At 41.1% G+C, this 22,427-nt stretch overlaps 1 protein-coding gene across 3 annotated transcripts in view; it reads left to right on the top strand.

Moving 5' to 3' along the window:
* LIG1 (DNA ligase 1) overlaps positions 1-22,427 on the top strand; it is a 251,148-nt gene that overhangs the window by 163,724 nt on the left and 64,997 nt on the right. For all 3 annotated transcript variants that reach the window (XM_075191317.1, XM_075191316.1, XM_075191318.1), the window contains exons 20-23: positions 4,674-4,745; positions 11,277-11,421; positions 11,503-11,585; positions 14,199-14,351. In XM_075191317.1, coding sequence (XP_075047418.1) covers positions 4,674-4,745; positions 11,277-11,421; positions 11,503-11,585; positions 14,199-14,351 — 453 coding nt within the window. The remainder of the gene's footprint in view (positions 1-4,673; positions 4,746-11,276; positions 11,422-11,502; positions 11,586-14,198; positions 14,352-22,427) is intronic.

Consider the following 22,427-nt stretch of genomic DNA (forward strand, 5'->3'; position numbering starts at 1 on the left):
TGTTTATTTTATATAATAAAGTAAATAAAATCTAAAATGACAAAGTTTGAGTAGAGATATGCTGTTGACATGAATACAGTGTAATTGAAAATAATAAAATCCAATGAGGTAGCAATTCAATTATCAATACTGATCCTGGTTCTAAAATCTACTCAATACCTGTAATTTTTAAATTCTTAGGTTTTCCATTATGAAAAGTTAAGAATGTCTAACAACACTATGTTGGGACTTCCTATTACTAATTTGTCTGTTTTAAAAATTGAACTTTCATAGGTCTAGTGGTTCTCCCTTACATATTGTCAATTGGAAGGATTTCTAAAAGATAAATTGCATTACAAGCACCATAAATTTGCATTAAATCTGTCATTAATTTTTTCACTTCATTACACTTGATCTAAAGCACAAGGCTTTATTGTTTATTAATCTACAGATGAAGCATGAGATTCTCCCACATTTGAAACATCTTGGGATTGTTTTGTTTTTTTGTCTTAATTTCATTTCTAATTCTTCCACTTCATGTTTAAAATGGCTTGTGGCTAATTTCTTCTACAAATTATCGGTTTTATTTAAACCAAAAAAGTGTTTATTCTCAACTTTCATTTTCAATATAGTATCAGACATTAGGATGGGATCGTTTGTAATAGTAATTCTAGTTTTCTGGGAAGCTGTATTATACTTGGGCCAAAAAAAAATAAAGATTTATTCTGTTTATTTTTTTTCTTTGTCATTTATACTACCCATTTTGGAACTATTTTTCTACTTTGATAGTAGAGACTCTGTCAAGTTTTTTTTTTTTCTTGAAATGCTCTATCTAATTTGGATATTCTTGATGGATATTCTTTTTCCTAAAGACCTTTTTTAATAGATATTTTGCTTGTGATTCAAAGGTGGAATTCCTGTAACAATTTCTACATAATCTTTTCTATTGTCCCTTGGGTATATTATTCCATGGACAATGGTGATTACCCTTATGATGTAAAAAATTGTTACTATCAAACTCCTTACAGAAGGTCTCTGTAACAATCCTTTGGTCAGCTTTTTTAGAAATATATCCAAGATGGAAATCTGATTGATTAGTGTTCATTGCTTGTAGATTTCAAGTTAAAACTGTTGGAATTTAAAGGAGGGGACATTTCTGTAATGTAGTGAATATCACATTCCAAATTTTAAAGAAGTTGTCTCTTTAACAGCCATTCAAAACAAGGCTCGCCCCAAATGTGCCTCACGTTTTGCTCTTCAAAGGCGCCTATGTAGAGGTTGGCGAAACTGGGAAGGAACCTAGTTCCTATGGCTTCACGCGAATCTGGAGAACAATGATGCCATCAAATATTAAATAATTGTGAGATAATCTAAACACAGTAGAGTTCAGAATAAAGTTACGCTGTCCTCTGAGACCAAAATAACACTTTCCAATTTAGTTTTGATAGCTTTCAGCCTGTAGTCATGAGGAATGTTTGAATACAATGCTTGTACATCACAAGTTATACGTTTATATGTACATTTACTCTCTGTCTCTTATATGGGTCAAAAAATTAGTAATGTCTTTTTATTGTGCAATCTCAGGGAGGCGCTTCAAATAAAAATCCACATAAAGTGATAAATTAGCAGTGAGGAACCCAATACTAGAAATAATTTGACAACCCGGGGGAGTGATTAGTGATCTGTGCAGGATAGGGCAATTTTTCGGATCAAGCCTTAATTTCTCCCTAAAGTGGTGCCAAGATTCCACATAAATCAGGACATAGTTATCCCTGACCAAATGTTGGCCTTCGAAGGGGGAAGTTTCCAATCGTTCTTTAGATGTGGTCTTTGCTTTGCGTACTTGTGTACTTAGAACTTAAGATAGAGAGAAAAGGTTGTGTGATGGGCGCAATTAAGGGGATAGGGTTTGGGATAACAATAGGAAAATGGTTTTTTCTGATGATATATATACCGCTAAACAGTGTATTTTATCAAATCAACAAATGGCATAAGTCACATTTATCGTCACAACTTTCCTTTACATGGCAGTGAAGAACACTGTCTGGACGCAAAACATTTGTGTTGAATTGCACGTATTGGACAAGCCCAGGACCTTCTGTAGAACGCTGGTGACGTTTCTATTGGCCTGAAGCTAAGCACGCCTTGTGAACTCCTGGCAAGTTTCCTGTAGAGGCGAGCATTACAACTTTATAATAAACTACAGAGAGCATCACACCCCCTGATGAAGTCACAGCAGTGACGAAATGCGTTGGACCAATCCAAACAGCCTAAACGCCTCTTTGAACATCTTAGGATTCCCTGTATGCCCGTACATACCATCAGCACGGCTTGCTCCGGGAAAAAGTATACTGATATCTGAAGGAGCACGTGAAGGGATACAAAAGGAACTCTAAAGATACCTTTTGAGGAACACGATTTCACATGAAATGTGAGTTTTGACTTTAATGTTTTAATAAACATTGATTATAATGTACTACACCATCATATGTTTTTTCTGCTCCTCCCTCTCCATATGTTCTAACACACGAGCATAATCAACACTACAAGCTCCGATGAGGATGTAAGGAGTTTTAACGGCAAGCATGCATACCGGCAAACCTACTAAGGTCAAAGACATTCTGGACTAATAGAGATCTGGGAATCGGATAAGTTGCGCACAATGTGCTGCATATACATATATTTCTTAAGAGACTGATTCCATTACCATGTGTTCTTCACTGCCATGTAAAGGAATGTTGTGACGATAAATGTGACTTATGCCATTTGTTGATTTGGTAAAATACACTGTTTAGCGGTATATATATCATCAGAAAAACCCATTTTCCTATTGTTATCCCAAACCCTATCCCCTTAATTGCGCCCATCACACAACCTTTTCTCTCTATTTTGTATACGGGGAGTGTCAGGAAATCCTCACTGTATGTAATTAGTGGCAGCAGATCCAATCCCCCTTCCCCCATCCGTTACAGGAAGCTAGGGAGCGCTCACCGAACGAAACCTTCATATGGTGTAAACTAGTGAAGTTTCCTATTTTTTAGAACTTAAGATGTTTGTAAGACTGAGAATTTTCTGATCCTTATGATGCACACGGGAGGCTTGCCGGCCTCTAAGGTGTCTGTTGCTTGGTGAATTACGGCTGTAATCTGTCAGGCTTATGGTGAGGCTGGGCACATGTTCCAGATAATATTCAGGCTCACTCTACCAGGTCAGTGAGTGCTTCCTGGGTGGCATGGCATGGTGCCTCAACTGAGCAGCTGTCGGCGGCCACCTAGCCCTCCTTTCACACTTTTACTTTGTTTTGCATGCAACTGGGGATGTAAGTTTTGGGAGAAAGGTGCTTTGTGTTTTTTGGTTCTGATCATAACCACCTGTAATTGTGGTTTGGATGTCCCCTTTGTCCCCAAATGGTTGTTGGAGAAAATATGCTTGTTATACTTGGGTAAAATCTGTTTCTCCTAATCTATACACCGGGCACCCATCCTTGATGCTCTGGTTTCTCTTTTTGTTTAACATGTTGTCTTTTTTGTTTTTCTCTATATCTGTTTTTCTCTCAATTGTCGTCTCTACTATGGGGCTTGGTTAAACATACATTGAAATGGTGGTTCTCTGGGCTCTGCGTCCCCACGGGAACCAGCCAGGTACTTTTTGGAGCGTTACTAGGAAAACGGCAATTGATCTGCAGCTGAGTTGTAACCCTATCAGGTTTAAGGGTAAGTCCGTTTACCAGCTCCCATCTCTGGCGATTCCGATGGACTTATTTGTCCAGGATTTAGAACATTGACTTTCTATTCCTCAGCACTTGTTTTTGGACTGATTCAATTTAGCATTACAAGGATTGGGGACAATTGATCCCATCTACATAGACTTTATATTTGGTGTATAACTTTTTAGAGCATGCTGATATCTACAGTGTATTTATTTAACACCAAGGCTGTTCTTTATGGCACCTACCGACTGTGTGTATTCCATTGAGTTGCTACTCGCATATTTATGTTTAATAAATGCACCCCCTTATGACTTTGCCTAATATCCATTTCTAATCCAAAGCGCCCATGGAACCACCATTTGAATTGTCCCCAGGGTTGAGCTACCCTTCATCCTCATACTTTCCCCTGCCCCCTCTGCCTCCTATCCTGTCCCCTCCCCCCTCCCGAGTGGCAGCTATAACATTACCACTACATAGGGAGCGCTGATCCTACCCCAACCTCTAAACATACATTGAAACCTAAGCAGTACGGGGGTATAAGTGGGAGGAGCTAGGCCGAGCTAACTTTCTTAAAGTGCCACACAACTATTACCTACACTACACCCCAATGTCCCTGGTGTTCCCCAATGGCCTTGGAGAAATGGATTTTACAAAGTATAAAAATCCTAATTTTTTTTCCAATTAGATTTTGTGGTCTCTTTATGTAGGTTTAAACTTTTTCAGTATTATCAACTCGGCATTGTCTGTAAAAGTTTTGTTTTATTGGCCTTTATATTTTTAGCAGTAATGTGCTAAGTGCAGGAACCACCATCATTCTGATAGTCAGAGTTGGTAGTTATTTTTTTTTTCTCCAGGGTTGAAAATATAATTTAGTGACACAGTACTGTGATGGTGTACATGTAATGTTTCAGTTGATTTATTCAGTGTTAATTGATTTATATGTACCAAATTTTTATATATTGACTGCCATGGTTATTTATTTCAGGATGTGGAAGCTTCTGATATAAAAGTCCAGGTGTGCGTTTATGCTTTTGACCTGCTTTATCTGAACGGAGAAGTAAGTATGCATGGGGATGTGTATCTTGTTGTCAAACAGGTATCAAGTCTGTTTTAATTGTTATAGCTAGATAAGGTACATTATTTCATGTTGAAGTAAACGTAGCATAGAGTAGGTGAACATACAATACAACGCCAGAAAGCTGCGATATTGTCTTGGTTAGACCTTCCAATAAAATGACTTCAAACACGCCTCCTAAAGAAAGAAAATGTTTGGCTGATAACAATCCACATTTTTTTTCATTGGCCATATCAGTCTCCAGACTTAAACCCAATAAAAAAAAAAAGATCTAAGGACATGACAAGTCAGTAAATAGTCTAGAGGAATGGTCCAAGATCCATCCCATTGTGATTCCTAACCTCACTAAAAATAATATGGGAAGGCTTTTTGTGGTGGTATACGTGCTAGAGGTAGTTGCAACTAGTAGTAGAAACATGGAATCCAGTAGTTTTGAAACCTAAGTTTGAGTTAGAAATAGTTTTATTCATGTAAAAGTACTTGTTTTAAAGAAATTAATAGAATAGCCTGTAGAGTTTCCATTTTAGGTAATGTTTATCGAGGGTGCAATAATTAGCAATCACTCTTTATATACACTGACTTAAAAGTATTATCTTTTGCGTTTTATACCTCACGGAATTAAAAATGCTTTTGATTGACTTAGCATTTGTAATTTAGAAAAAAGTTATATCTAGCTCAGGCAATCTCCCCTCCCCCTTCCCACCACCACTGTACACCCCCCAGTCCCACTCTCTGTTCAGGGCCATTTAACCCTCAATATCCCTTCTATGCTGAAATGCTATTCTCCAGATTTAATTACTCAACTGCAAAGCACTCTACAATAGCACCCTTGCATACATCTCTAACCTCATCTCAAAATAGTCTCCCTCTTAGATCTCCATTTGATCTGCGCCTTGCCGTCTTGCATATTGCTCCCATTACAAGATATCTCCTGTGGTGTTACCCACCCATGGATTTCCGTACTATGCCTTATTAGCCTCTCACCCTGCCTTCAAATATTTAAATGCTTTCTGATAACAAACCTTTTTCTCCTGCATCCATTGGGGACACAAAAAACATTAAGGGTATAGAGTAGTTATTCAGGCGTGCGGTCACTTTAAGAAACTTAAGTTGTCCATAGGTCCCCCCCCTCTGTACTCCTCTCCTGTTAAGGCTTCAGTTTAGTTTAACTGCCTGGTGAGGCAGGTCTGAGGTTTTTGTGTTTCTATTTGTACTTGGCTGCTTGGCGGTCTTTTCTTAGTAATTGTGTTTTGTGTTATCATTTTTTTTAATACTGTCGGCTCATGAGGCAAATCTGGGATCTGTGACTATCCGTTTTGCAGCGCACAGCACGGGGTGCTAGGTGCAGGGGATTGGCAGTGACGAGGGGTTGCCTTCGCTGCTCATTCAATCACTGATATCCTTTGTGGGTGCCAACAAAAGCAGTCGTAGGCTGCAGCCTGGATCCCCACACAGCAGATGCAGGACTGTCAGGCAATGAGTATTAACCCCTCTCAGCGCAGTACTGGGAAGAGGGTTTAGTGAGTTATGTAGTGCCCCATGGCTGGCTGTTTCCTTTAGTATAGGGGAAGCGATTACGTACCTTAGGAGGCTGGGTCAGGTGGGGATTACAATTCCATTGCAAGTCCCTGCTAGGTGCTGGATTAGTGTTGGGCCCTGGGGGGAGGTGCTTCTTCCCTCTTGCTGCACTTCCTCCACTGTGGTGTCTCACTCCATTTGTGCAGACACCAGAATAAGTCATCTTGGAGCTCTAGCACTCCACTTCTCTCACCTCTGTCCAAGATTCCATGTTGTGGGGGTTCACTTTCTTTTTCTTGTGTAATTTTCTCATGTGTGAGTCTTTCATGTCAGACTGGGAGATCCTCAGAGGCTGGAGTGACTTCTTTGACTGTGCCACAAGAATCTCCTAATTTCCTTCTGGACAGCGTGGCGCAGACACTTTGTGCGCGGACTGTTAGTCTGTGGATCGGTTGCAGTGTGCGCCTGGGGTCTATGGTTCCAACATGGAGGAGCATACATAGATTTGGTCACTAGTTGACTCTATAGCTGAGACTGCCCCTCATATGGGGGGCAGTCATTTCCAAGTTAACGCTGACTCTTCAGAGAGTCTGGTGGATTCCAAGTCTGTAGCGCTATGACAAGGGCCTTGTAGCTTCTTGCTCTTTATAGAGGTTTTTGGACTGCACTACCCCATCTTACTTGTGTGAACGCAAGTGTGTGGTGGCTCCCCAGCAAGGGAATGAATCAGATTCTGACTGCTCTTCCCAGGAGGAGGGCGAGGTGCTTCTTGGTTCAGCAGTTGAGGACTCCTTCTTTAGGGAGGAAGTCACCTCTGACCATAAGGGGGTGGAGCAACTGGTTTGTGCTGTCCTCCAGGTGTGAGATATCACAGAAATGGCAGTCCCTGAGTTTGTAAAGCCTTCTCTGTTTAAGCGGATGTTGAAAAGCGCTCTTTCATTTCCCTCTTCTTACCAGCTGGATGATTTGCGAGATTGACAACAGAACTGGTCTGCTAGACTTCTAGCAGCCAAGCTTGCCAACAAGCAATTGGCATGACGGGTGTTCTGCCCACCTAGGGTCCACTGTGGTGGGAGCCCTTCTACTCCTTCTGGGAGAAGTGGTATCAGTCCACCATAGATGCCTGGGAGAGGTTAATCGTGGATCAGGATAATGATAGATCTGCTCAGGTATCCACCAGGTGGGTCTTTACCACAGGGCTACTCGCAAGTAGGAGAAAGCTTCTTGCACTGTGAGCTGCCATACACACTCTGATTTCTTCTGGGGTTGTTTTACCAGTTCTAGGCCAACAGAGGTTTGGTTTTTTTTGTATTCCAAACTGTTTCTGGTTCAAAAACCAGGTTCATCTTAAACTTCATATATTTGGCACCCAGCTGCAGGTGCCCAAATTTAAGAGGTTTTGTGGTCATTGATTCAGGGTGTGGAACAGGGGGAGTTCATGGTGGCTCTAGACATCAAAGATGCCTATCTGTATATTCTCACCTGGGAGGGACATCAGTCCCCCCTCAGGTTTGCGGTCCGGTTGAATCATTGCCGGTTCCAGGCACTGCCTTTTTGGTCATGACACGGCTCCACGGGTTTTCACAAAGATCATTGTGTCACTGTTGCGGTCCAAGGGGATTACAATCATTACTTACCTGGATGATCTTCTTGTAAAAGCAAATTCCCTGGTGGTACTCTTGTCCCATAACCGGGTAACAATCCAGACTGTAGAGTCCAACTGTTGGATCCTCAATTTCAAAAAGTCCAAGTTGATTCCCATCCAATAGAGCTTTTTGGGACTTCTATGCGACACCCAACAACAGTGGGTGTTCTTGCTTGGACTAACTGGATGCGTTTATGGTGGTACTAGGACCTGTATTTACATGTTCCAATCTTGGAGATTCATATGTCCCTTCTCAGATTTGTTGTTCAATTGGAACATTATCAGCTCAGATTCTGAATTTCAAAAACTTCAAATTGACCTTTTATAGGTCTCCTTTTCGACACCCGAAAGAGGGTATTCTTACCACTGGACAAGACTCGGGCCTAAGAATAGATGGTAAGGTCTCTCTGTCGGACAGACTTCGGTACACTTATGCTTGAAGGTTCTGGGCAAGATGGTATCGAGTTTCGCGGTCGTCCGGTGTGCTCTATTTTATGCAATGGTATTTCTGCTATTTCTTCTTTCCCCAAGGATGCCACAGTCGCTCCTTTGGTGGCTGAAGAAAGAAAATCTCAAAGTGCTAGCGTTGTTGATTCTCAATCTGGGATTGGACCTTCATGGTGACGAATTCTAGCTTTCGTGGTTGGGCAGCTGTATGTCTTCACGCCTGCTTTCAGGGCCTTTGGATCTTGGAGGAAAACAAGCTTCCAGTCAATTTGGGTTGCACCAGGAGTCCTCTAGCACCCTTCGGCCATGATAGCGATGTTCAAACCACTGATGGAGAATTGGCAGGCCAACTTTCTGAGCAGACAAACCCTTCACCCAGGCAAATTAGGTATTTTATGATATTGTAGACAGGTGGAGTCAACCGGACATCAACATGATGGTAAATATAACATCAGATGAGCAGCAATATTTTTACAGTAATCCCACAATACTTTGTGTGCCACAATAGTTGTGCTATCACTGCCAGTGCATCATTTACAGTGACCGCTCGTTTTCAAACACTGGAGATTCCCGTAGGAGACGGGACGCACCTCTATGACGTCAGTTGTGCGCGGGACCATGCGCTAGTGTTTGGAGACTGTGTGGAGAGGACAGGAACGATATACGGAGCTCCGTTCAACATCTTACATCCATAAGAGGAGAATCATTCTCGGTTTTGGAAGAATTATCAAGGTACTGGTCTTATGTTACATCGCCAGGAACTGGTAAGAGACTTTGTTACCTTTGACACTTTTCCATTGGAGTTCCATCAGTAAACACAGAGTTTATCCTCCCCAATTGCATCATTCACAGCTCCACACTACTACCCTTAACAACAAGGGAATGATATGATTCAGAGGTCTATTCCCTAATTTTTATATCAAAGAAGAGCGGTTTTGCACAGTTGCTGGACTGATATACATATCATTTGTATAGCATGTAGGTGCACCTACTTTGCTACAAGTTGATATTTGGCACTGATATTGGCACCCATGTGGGTTTAATGTGTATATACCTTTTGGGGTTTTTAAAATGTTTTAATAAATACCTTTATAATTGTACACTTTGTGCATGAGTGTTTTTGTGGCAGACCCGGTTATACCATCGCACACCTTGGCTGTTATAGTTACTTGTATTTTGGGGGTGCAGATCCCCAGCGTTGGTACCGTGTCTGAGCAGTCATTTTCAGTGCCGGAATAAGATATATTTTATCAACATGATGGTGTCTCTGTTAAATCTTTAGGTGGAACTCTTCTGTTACAGAGCAACAGAGCCTCAGGCGGTCTTTGTAGACGCCATGTTCGTTCGCTGGCTGTTCCATGATGGCGAGACTTCTGTAATAGGTGAAGAGGGAGGGTGCTCTTGTCATTCTGATGGTTCCAGATTGAGGACCTGATTTGCAGACATTCTCTCTATGGCGGTGGGTTAATCATGGTGTCTGCCCTTTAGACCAGACCTGCTTAAGTCGAGGAAGATTTCCCATTTAGAACGTCTGGCTTTAACGGCGTGATTGTTGAAACAATGATATTTTGAGCGAAAGAATTATCTCGGCTTGAGTGCAAACCATGCTTTGGGCTTGCAAGCCAGGTTCAGTCAAGAATTACAATAGGGTTTGGAGAGCGTATATTGCCTGTTGTGAAAGAAAGGGGTTCCCTCCCTCTACTTTTCGGTTGTCCAGGTTACTTATGTTCTCACAGGATGGGCAAACCGGTTCTCTGACTCATGCCTTAGCTCTCTTAAGGTTCAGGTGTCGGCTCTTTCGGTCTTTAAAAGCAGATTGGCTCTGATGTCTGACTTGCAGATTTTTTTTGCAGGATGTACTTCATGTACACCCTCCTTATGTTCCTTCATTGGCTCCTTGGGATTTCAACTTTGTGTTGAATGCTTGCAGCATTCCCCTTTTGAACCCTTGCACTTTGTGAACTTGAAATTCCTTATAAGAAAGACTGTCTTCCTCTTGGCTATTTCTACTGCTACGAGAGTTTCAGAGCTAGCAGTCTTGTCCTGCAAGTCTCCTCTTCTAGTTTTTCAATAGAATAGGGTGGTTCTTCGGACTTAACCTTCCTAAAGTGGTGTCCAGATTCCACATTAATCAGGATATTGTCATCAGACTCTGACCAGGTGTCTGTCTTCAGAGTATGAGGGCTCTCTTCGTTTGTGGTCAGAGAATTGCAAACTAATGTTCATAGAACTCAAAACGTACGCAGAACTGAGGAGCTTTTGGTTCTCTATGATGCACAAAAGAGGAGGCTGGCCAGCCTTTAAAGTTACTAGTTCTAGGTGAATTACAGCTGTAATCAGACAGACAGGTTTATAATGGAACAGGGCATCCTGTTCCTAAGAATTGTCAGGCTCACTCCACAAGGTCGGGTAGTGCTATTAAAAAACATCTGTGTGGTCTGAGCAGTGTTAACTGCTTATGCACTAGTCAAGTTCTTCACTAATGTGTTTTTTTTCCTGCAAGTGACTGTTGCCATCAGTAAGAACACACAATCTGACGATTCATTATTTTTATTTATAAAACACCATACACGTGCGCTGAATAAATGTCATTCATCTTATGTGTGTTATACAATTGTTTCAAAGCATAATTTATTGCCAGCAAAGTATGTTAAAGAAGATTTCAGTATTCTGCTTTGGAAAACACACTTGAGACAGTGGAAATATACAGAAAATTTAAGTAAACATATTAACGACCTGGCATTAAAACACAATTTGACATGGGTTATACATTTGCTTGGGGAGACTAAAACAAAAAACTGGTCAATGGTATAAATAAGTTTAGGTAGTCCTGAAAATAATTTAAATAAATCCCACCATGAAACAACTAACATGATTGTTAATTTGCTGTTTCTGCTTTTTAGTCTCTAGTAAAAGAACCATTTACTAAACGGCGACAGCTGCTTAGAAAATCCTTTTTGGAGTTGGAAGGGGAATTTATGTTTGCTACCTATATGGATACATCGAATACAGATGAAATTTCTGAGTTTCTTGATCAATCCATCAAAGGTATTACAAAGGATCTCCAAATGACATTTAAATTCTTTCAGTTGTGTATTTTTTTTTTAAAGGGTTTTTTTTGTTCTTTAGATTCTTGTGAAGGCTTGATGGTAAAAACACTGGAAGAAAATGCCACATATGAAATCGCAAAACGATCTCACAATTGGTTAAAGGTAAGCATTAATAATTTTGGATGTTTTTCCATTTTTTTTATTAGAAATAAGATGAATAATGATATATTATAAAATCATTTTTAAGAAAACCAGTAAAAATGTAGCCATAACTGCAAACCATAGTTACTTATCCACATTTTGATACCTGCAGCCTACAGCAGCGAAGGGGTACTTGCCTCCTGCCTCCATCTAGTGCCTTATGCTTCAGTTCCACTGTCGGGTGGACTGGACTTGGATGGAGGTGCTCTCCTTTGCAAGTGGTACAGCAGTTTCAGGCAGCCACATGTACTTGGGCACATACTTTTATAAAAATGTTACTGGTTAAATGTTTTAGCTTACATGGGTACCTATTTTGATTTCATAATTTTCCCACCCACCAACAAGAGCATACCTGACATTTCTATCTTTGTTGATAACATGACAATAAATCCCACCCCACAAGCTCGCTGCCTAGGTGTAATCCTTGACCTATCCTTTGTTCCCCACATTGACACTATATCTAAATCATGTTACATACATCTAAAGAACATTTCCAGAATTCGCACATATCTCACGCAAGACACTGCTAAAACCTTATTTCATGCACTTATCTCCCGCATTGACTACTGCAATTCCCTCCTTACTGGTCTTCTCCAAAACAGACTCAACCCCCTACATTCTATTTTGCACACTGTTGCAAGATGGATTTTCCTTGCAAATCGTTATTCCTCTGTTGAATCACTCTGTATTTCTCTACACTGGCTGCCTGTTTTCTACCGAATCCAATATAAAATACTTTTACTAACCTACAAGGCCATCAACAAAGGTGCACCAACATACATCTCCTCTCTTGTCTCAAAATATCTCCCAACTCGGCAACTCCGTTCTGCACAAGATATGCGTCTCTCATCCACCCTCATTACATCCTCCCATTCCTGGTTACAAGATTTTTTTCGGACTGCACCCACTCTATGGAATTCTCTCCCTCGCACAATAAGACTCCTCTGGTCTACAAACTTTCAAGTGTTCTCTGAAAACCCACCTCTTCAGACAAGCTTATAATATTCCTCAACCACCCTCCTAACCTCACTACCTTACCCTATTACCCGTTACACAATTTCACACTAGACAACTACCCCCTGACCAACATTGTTGTGTGACAGGATCATTTAGCTTATGAGTCACTTTTACCTTTACAGCCTGGCTGGGCCGAAATGCAAAATGTAGATTTAGCCTTAGCCTCATGTGTCAAACTCCCATTGTCCCATAGATTGTAAGCTTGTGAGCAGGGCCTTCTCACCGCTTTGTCTGTTTTACCCAGTTTGTTTATTAGTTTACTATGTTTGTCCCCAATTGTAAAGCGCTACGGAATATGTTTGCGCTATATAAATAAATGATGATTATGAGCTTTCTCACCCAAAGAGAAAGTTATGGGACATCTGTATGATACAGATATTTCCCCATTTGGATGAATGAGAGAGTGGGCTTTTTAATACTAGAGTTAAATCCTTTTCTTTGAATCCATTAGGCGGGCATTGAGCGCCCACCTTTTTTATACTCCATTTCTCCTGTTAACTTTTTCCAAAGTTTTCATTTTTTCAGGGCTGGTGTTTCTCTGTTTTATTTTTCTTCTGGTTCTGAACTTTGGAGCTTTATTAGAAATAGAGCTGTGGTCCCTGTAGATTGTAACATTAAAAGAAAATGCTCCCCCACCTTTAATCCTGAAAGGAATCTCTCTACCCCATCATGGTCTCGGTGTCCCTCAGTGGATTCAGAAAAAATAATTTTAACTTAAGTATAACCATCCCTTTTTTTGTGCTAGTCTTTCCCCAGTGTTTCTTTGTTGTTTTGATTTCACACCCCCTGCTTCTTTTTTATGCGGTTTGTCTCTTGTATGTTTGTGTCTTCAATATCTTTATTCACCCCCACTTTAGGTTTGTATCCTTTTTTTACTCATTTCTCCCAATCTTTATTTTGCTCAACCTTTCTCCCCCATATGTCTTGCTATCGTTCTGTGAGTTTGCCCCGAGCACCTTTCTGGACTGCATATTAAAGTTTACAAGTTCGTCGTGCCACTGTGTCTTGTATATCTAACCCCCTTGCCGGGATCAGTGGTCAGGAGATACAGTGAGGTGATGTTACTTCCCCATGTCTCCCGAGTACTCGATGAAGGACCTGCTAAATTGTTACAGTAGCAGCGTCACTACTTATTTCTCAAGTGAAAGTCCATTCCTATGTACTTTCCATTGGTTCGAATGCCTGTCTATAACAGAGGATCCAATTGAGAGGCAGGTTACAGCTAATTAAGTGAAAAAGTAAACAATGCTTCTTCGTGTTTAGGCCCTTAACATGCACATACTTTAAGACCTAGTTTTGCTTTTTTAGTGCTTTTTTATGATTCGGAAGAAAACAGAAATCATTACCTTTTTAAATTGCCCTTTCTCCGTTAGAGTGATGTTAGCAAAAAACAAACAATAATTTAACATCCTAATTCATCCAGAGCTTAAAAATTTGGGTATGCAAACAGACAAAAAATGGTATTTATTTCTGGTTTGGAAAATATTTTTGCTTTTCAGGGAAAAATATTCTCGATTAACTTTTTTTTTTTTTTTTTTTAAATTTTAATGTTTGTAGTTGAAGAAAGACTATTTGGAAGGTGTAGGAGATACTCTGGATCTGGCAGTAATTGGTGGCTATTTGGGGAAAGGCAAACGAACTGGGATATATGGAGGATTCTTACTTGCATCATATGATGAAGAGAGTGAAGAATATCAGACAATCTGCAAGGTTTGTTTAGACATATAATCAGTGGCAACACTTCATAGTTTTTAATTGATCATGTATATGCATATGTAAACTGGTAACTACTTATCTGTCTTGAGGTGCGTTAGTCTTTGTCATTTTTTTTAATCTAATGCTTTAGGGACCAACCCACACTAGACCAGGGGTGTCCAACCTTTTAGCTTCCCTGGGCCACATTGACAGACGACGAGTTGGTTTGGGCCGCACATAAGATACACTAACAATAACGATAACTGATCATCCAAAAGACCATAGAAAACATAGTTAACATATATATATATATATATATATATATATATATATATATATATATATATATATATATATATATATATGAGAAAAGTGATTTTTTTTTTTATATATATGTGTGTGTGTGTATATATGTATATATGTATATGTGTATATATGTATATGTATATATATATGTATATATATATGTATATATATATGTATATATATATGTATATATATATATATATATATATATATATATATATATATATATATATATATATAGAGATAGATAGATAGATATCAATTTTTTTTCAAATCCCCCTATACTTACCTTTCAATCGCCCTGTTCAAAAAATCCTCTCTAGTTATTATACTATAATCACTTTTTGTATTGTTGCGATGCAATATCATTTAAGCCAGGCATTGTATATCAGGGTGCCCTGACCAGGCCTGCGGTACCTAACATATACACCACTGTGACCCCAAATTGTGACCTGTTTTGATAATTACACCACTATGTTAGTTAAGGGATAACAACTTATAATGGGCCAAAGAGAATAATATATAATGCCCCATTAGTAATACAAGTAGAAGTATGTAGCAGGGAGATAAGGTCCATGATGCTCCAGGACCAGGTGACTTTTATTCACTTGTCAGCGTCCTTTGAAATAATAAAAAAAATCCCCCTTAACTTACCTTTTAATTGGCTTGTTCTCCTGTCCTCTTTTCTTTTCTCCAATTCTGTGCTGCCGATTGTTCTTCTCGCGCGGGGGTCTCCTCTGTGCTGCGCTCCGCAATGGATGTTGGGCGTGATGACATCACGCCCGTCATTCACTGCGAGCGCCGCATGGAAGAGGAGACAAGGGAGGGAGTCGGAGTACCAGCTGACATGACCGCGTGACCACAAGGTAAGTAGTTTCTTTTCTTTTTTTTTTGCAGGATTTTTCCATTAAGAGCGCTGCGCCCTTGCCACAACCAAAACTCCTTCTCGGCCACATTTACAGGCGCGCTGGGCCGCATGCGGCCCGCGGGCCGCATGTTGGACAACCCTGCACTAGACAGACAAAAAGTAATTTCACCTAAATGCAATATTAGTAAATTAGCCCTAGACAACTATGATTTGGGCTCCCTGAAAAGGCCAAAAATTAGCCTAAAGTTCCAATATTTAGAGCATTTTCACCCGTTTAATTTAGTAAACATTTAGTAGATATTACAGTTTTTTGTTTAAGTTAATCTCATTTAGTGTAATTTATAGTATTGAATATTTGATATAGTTTGGAGACTTAAAATAGTGTGAGAGGCAGTGTGATTTGTGAGTTGGTGGCTGCAGACCATAAACTCATATCAAATCTTATGTCATCAGCCTTCGTTCAGAAAATCCTTCTGTTTTAAATATCCTGGCTTAATCACAGTACAAAAAAGCAGGTTTTTTTTTTTCATGGAGTTGTCAAATATAGACCCAGAATACTACAGCTTGTGTTCAGATATAGCACACCTTTTACTCCCTTCACCTACCACTGATCTTTATTTTTTACATTGTATTACCTGTATATTTTGTAAAAAAATGAATAAATGTTGTAGGTTAGATTTCCAGTTTACTACTGCCACTATTTTTTGGGCTTTAAAACCTTGGTACCTTGGTAAAAGTAGTATTTTTAAAGATTTTTTTTCTTAAATTTGCATCAATTTAAAGACCTATGCTTTTCTTTTTTTTTTCTTACATATCGGAAAGTGATCAAGAACCTAAAGCTTTTTAGATTTGCTATACTACTAACCTTAAGAGGTTTAAGATACAGTAGGTTTGTAGCTTACGAAACAAAAAGAAAGTTGTCAGCGCTTATCCTTTAAACTGCATATCTATGTGTGTCCAGCAAAATGAAAACATGAGGTATTCGTTCATATTTTGATCAAAAGACTTAAGCCTGCATCCCAACGTCAAGGGTACCTCATTATATGCAGGTCCTACACTGACCTATATGCTTTAAACACTATTAAAATGCAGTTAAAAATCAGATGCACTCACCTCCCAGATATAGGGGGTTACAGCTAGCAAAGGCTGGCTTGTGAGCCACACCCAAATGTGCCTTAAATAGGCTTGATGGACAGCTGCTATGACAAAAAGGCAATATTTTGAAACAAAACCAGAGAAAAATAAGCCCACGTTCGGTATATCCCACATTATATATGGTAACAGCTGCTTGTAGCTTACGAGGAGTCAGTTTGCAGTTGTATGTTGTGAAGAGCACCACCATTGTTATATGAAAACCCTGTGCACATTGCAAAATGGTGTCAGTCTGATAGTTTAATCGAGTTCAGTATTTCTATGAAATATAATGGAGTACAGTAAGAGGGACTTCATTTAATGAGCACTGAGGGCAAAAAGACATACAGCTACATAAAATTACTTATTGGTCCTATTTGTGGACACTGGACCATAGGGATACAGAGGCTCCTTCAGGATACTGGCACTTTAAATTCTGTAGGTAACTAACTATATATATATATATATTATTATTTTTTTTATTTGAGTGCCCAACAAGACAGGGTACCTCATGTTGGGTGGCTTCAGCAGCATGTATGTTTAGTAATTTTAAAGTTACAGCTTTAGTGGTCATCTGGAGTCGACAGCTTTGCCAGGTTGTCAGCAGGTTGAGTAGACATCATTCCCGGTGCCTCCACCTGGCACATTGCATTCCCAACTTGGTGCAGTCCTCTTGGGTTCCTGCTCTGCCATCTCACTATTGGTGATGTACAGCAATTTACCAAGGTACGTGATTCCTCTCAGTGGCAGGGGAGGTTTTGGTAGGCAGGGTCAGGCTCCCTGGAAGCCACCATCATGATTAGGAGGTGGGTGTCAGATTTTAGGTGGGTGTTGTCCACGATAGGCACCAAGCTGAAAGGTATCTCTCCTTTACAGTATGGTGGTTGTGCAGCACTTCTCCTACTCTTTGAAGAGCCTGCTAAAACAGACACACTTTTCTACTGCATCATCCTTAACTTGGACAATCCTGACTTGGGTTTATCTCTTGAAATCGGCACAGGTTATTGATGTGCCATGGTTGGATTATAAATTATCAGATATTCCAACCTACTTCTTACTCTGAGGCAGGCCTTTTGGGTTTGTTGTTAGACACCTGATAAGAGGATGTTTCTTCGTCGAGGTGAAATCCAACACAGAAGCTTTGCTTGTGCACAACGTGCAGATTTTAAGGATGGCAATATGGAGGATATGACATTGGCAATGTTAGTGCAAGTGTTCTCTGTTTCATGGTAGCACCAGCTGGTATTGTAAACAGAGCACAGTAGTATTGCCAGTGGGATGGAGCTTGAGTCCAGTCCCAGGCAGCCAAAGAGCACTCACCCTAGATAAGCCCCTAAGTTAGGGTCGCTTGTTTTATGGATTTTAGTTAGCTGTTTATTAATACTCTTCCAATATAAGCACTCTTGTGGAGGGGCAGGAAGAGAGTAAAACTCAACAGAAGCAAAGGGTCTGTGGGGGCGGTGATGAGAAATGGTCTACTAATTATGACGTAGTCTTTTGTGCAACATGTAATTCCCAGCCCCAAGGAGGTAATATCCAGCCCTCTGAGCAATTTTAAAGATTTGAAAGCCTGAATGATGAGGTTTTAGGCATACTCGCCCACTTTGCCCGAATTCTGAGTATATCTCACAGGAGAGCAGGCAATTCTCTCGCATCCTGCCCATTTTAGCCCCGCCCTCCATCGCACAATGTTGTTTCCATCGTGGTGGCAGTGTCAAAAGACCCACCACAGCCCCCTCCGGAATCTACCGGAGGACAAAAATAAAGATTGGCAAGTATGATTTTATGTGATTTAACGTGAAGAGCACAAGGTCCCAGACAAGTGTGGAGTCGTCCCTAGACAGGACTGGACTCTTTCTAGCAAATGTGGATGAACCCTCTTGTAATGAATCCCGGGAAATTAAAGAAAAACCCAGACTATTTAATGTGTATATTTTTTTCAGGCATATATATATATATAAATCTGCAGTTCAGAAGTCCCTCTTTGAGGATTATAGTAAAAGAAATTGCTTTTCTCTTTTCTGCCATACTGTGCCCAAGGGGTATAGCAATGGAGTTTTTTTATTTTGCATTTTTAAAAAACTTTTACATAGCAGTGTGCTGCGTGAGTTGCTAGGCTCTCCTTTTCAAAGCGAGCTGTTTTTTTTACCTCGAAAATGACTTGTAGGGGGATGGCAGGCTCAGACAGATCTCTCATCATGGAGGGACCAGCTGAGCAGCGTTGGAGAGTAGTGCATAGGCAGAGGGAACACATAGTACATAGTTATTTCTGGGATGCACTGGCAGGGGGAGAAGACTTTGAGTATGTTCTCCTCTCCTCTGTGTTTGAAAAAAGGCAGGCTTCCTCAGCAGAGGTGCAGTTTTACAAAATTGCTCTGGGTTTTCTTAATCTCAAGTTGGTTCCTCTTCTGTTTGAATTGACACAAAATAGGCTTTAATGTTTCTCCTTCATCCTATCTGGGGGACACTGCTACCATGGGGTTGTAGCTGGGGAGTGTGGAGTTGGCACTTAACTAGTTAAATTGTGGCTGCTGACAGACTCCTTCCCTTTGTAATCCTTTGCAGCTAGTCAGTGTAGTCGTAAGTGCCAAAGCAGTTGGGCTGACTTAGTTGCTGCTGTTTATTTTATTTTTTATAGGCTGTTTTTTTTTTTGTTTTTGTTTTTTGCTAAGGTCGTGTAGAAAGAAGTTAGGAAGGCTGGGACAGCAATGCTGTATTACTTACAGGAGCTGCAGTGCTGTTAGTTCATGAGAGCGGCGACTCATTAAAACCGCCTCTCCTTTTGCTGAGAGAAGACGCGGCCACACAATTTCCTGGGGACCGGCGCTGTTCTGCGAAGCATAGAGCGCCGAAATCCAGACGCGATGGCCGCCGCCATATTGGTTGCTACCAAGTCCCTTCCTCACAGGGGGAGGGGGCGGAGCTACATTGGATAATGCATTTTTAATGCATTAAGACAGAGAGAGTCTGTGGGCTTGATAGGAGAAACGCCGCAGACAAACTCTCACAAGTAGTCAGAAGGCCCTCTGGACGCTGCAGACAGGGAGGAGATATTGTAGAACTCCCCCTGTCTTAATTGGCTACTTGGTTTCTTCCACAGTGCCAAAGCATCGGCTGGAGAAGGAAACTTTTGCAGTCAAACTCGGGCAGACTTGGCCACTGCTGGACTTCCTCCTGCCTGCTATACATTAGCCTGGATAGGCTAAGTATTATTCATTCATTATATTACACTGTTCTTGCTATTTAAGAGGAGGTATATTGTGTTTTACAAGAGATATAGTGTTGTAGTTATATCATTTAATATATTGTGTTCTACTCACAAAATGTATACATATATAATTTGTTTATAGAAAAAAAAAAAAAGATCTGAGATACTACTAGTGACTTTCTCAGGGACTAGTAATATTCTTAGGGGTCACTCTGTACCTGTGTTATGCAGTAATTATGTCTGATAAGGGAAAATCTACCAAAGCTAAATTTTATAATTGTTCAAAATATAAAATAAATTACCTGTGGGACAATAGGACCCGGGGGTCCTCTGCGTGGGCTGTGAAGCGGGGTCCTAGGCTGCGCAGTCTCAGGTTTCGGCTCCTATAACCATGGAGAAACCAATGTGGGCAATGTCTTTAAAACAGTCAGTATATTCGCAGATGCAGCTTTTGAGCCGCCCAAAAGGGACTTTAGTGGCGGAACACCCCTCTACCTCGTTTATAGTGGTAGCCCAGACGGCAATTTTGTCCCAACAAGAGGAGATTGCTGGTGTAGGTCCAAGTGGCCTTCCATCCTCATTAACTCCTTCAGGCCTTTCCCATCGGGAGCCAGCCTGGTCCACTGCTTTGGTTAGCGGTATAGATAAATTAAACCGGTTTTTAGACTACACAGGACCATCGGGGTCTAGAAACAAGAGACACAGTGAGCCATCCTCTCTTCTCGGTCTCTTGAGGCGTCATCAGAGGAGGGCGGGGAACTTCTGCATGAGTCAGATTTCCAGACACAGGTCTTAGACCTGGATGACGCTAACAGAATCCGGTATTGAGGATCTAGTTCTGGCAGTACTGCGTTCTTTAGATTTTGTAGACATTGACAAGCCTAGACCAGCTAGCCAGGGGTTATTCAAAAAGGTTTAAAAAAAAAAAAAAAAAAAGCATGACTTATTTTCTCGCTTCTTCGGAATTAAGGGAGATTGCTGAATCGACCTGGTCACAGCCCGATCACAAAATGGTGGTTCCACTTAGGTTTATTTCCTTGTACCCATTAAAGACAGATGACCTAGCATGCTAGGAACAGGTTCCTAGAGTGGCACGATTGGTGCGCCAGACTACACTTACAGTTTCGAGCTCTGCCAATCTTCAGCATGTCACTGATCGTAAGGTGGAAGGATTTTTATAATTCATTTATGGTATAGCGGGAGCTTCCTTTTAGACCCATGCTGTCTTCTGTATTGGTTGCTAGGGCAATGTGGGCTGACCGTCTGGCAGACAGATTGCAGGATTTGGATCTTCTTCCCCTGGCTTTACAGGCTATCTGTATGAGGCAACGCAGCATCCTTGTCATCTTCTATGTCAGCTGCTGCGGTAGCGGCTAGAAGAACTCTTTGGCTTCGGTCCTGGGAAGCTGACGCAGAATCCAAAAGGGCCTTGGAGGACCTTCCTTATTCGGGCTCGGTACTTTTTGGACCAGAGTTAGAACTTTATCTGCCAGGGGACAGGGGGGGAAGAGTACTTTCCTTCCCATTAATGGACTAAAGCCTCGTACTCCGAGGTTTAGTTCCTTTCGCCAGCCTTTTCGGGAGGCCCAGCCTTTAGAGGTCAGACAAGCAGAGGTAGGTCTTCTGGGTTTAGAGGTCTCTCCCATAGAGGAAGGTCCTCATTTAGCAGCACGCGCCAGGCCAGACTCCCGGGGAAACCGGTAGTGTGAATTACACCCACCTCTCCTCGTGAGAGTGGGGAGGGGCGTCTGCGACTGTTCACAGAACAGTCGATAAAATCCTCTCCAGATCCCTGGGAATCATACCAAGAGGATATATCATAGATCTTTTTAAGTCAAGCCCCTCATTGTTTTTTGCAACTTCCTTGCCCCTTGACCAGAACAGAAGGCAAGCGATGTTGCACTGCAGCTTCACGGTTGGTTGATAAATGTCCAGAAGTCTCAGTTAATACTAGTCCAGAGGATGATTTTCTTGGGTCTCATAATGGACACCAGAAGGCAGAAAATGTTCTTTCCACAGGACAAGGTTTACTCAGTACAAGACCTAGGGACCAGGGTCCTAGACAGTTACAACCTTCCATGCTTCTTTGCATGAGGTTACTGGGCAAGATGGTCTCGACCTTCGAGACAATTCCCTATGGAAAGTTTCACTCGAGATGCTTCCAAGGGGATCTCCTAAAGAAGTGGTCAAGTTCATCTCTCCACTTGGAGCACTAGAGAATTCTGTTGTCCCCAGAGGCTCGTCTATTTCTCAGGTGGTGGAAGAGTCAGGAACACTTAAGCATGGGTAGATCCTTTGCCCCGTGCTCCTGGATCATTTAACAACGGATGCCAGTCTAAAAGGCTGGGGTGCAGTGGCGCTACATTTGCACATTCAAGGTCTTTGGTCGGATCAAGAAAGTTCCCTTCCAATAATTTTTTTGGAGTTGGAGGCCATGTTAATGCCTCTCAAAGGGGCTCAGTGTCTAATTCAGGGATTCCCAGTATGATTACAGTCCCACAATGCCATGGCGGTGGCATATGTCAACAAACGGGGGGACAAGGAGCCCTAAGGCAATGGGCATATCAGCCCAGATATT

This window comes from Mixophyes fleayi, chromosome 11 (assembly GCF_038048845.1).
Source record: "Mixophyes fleayi isolate aMixFle1 chromosome 11, aMixFle1.hap1, whole genome shotgun sequence".
Taxonomy (NCBI): domain Eukaryota; kingdom Metazoa; phylum Chordata; class Amphibia; order Anura; family Limnodynastidae; genus Mixophyes; species Mixophyes fleayi.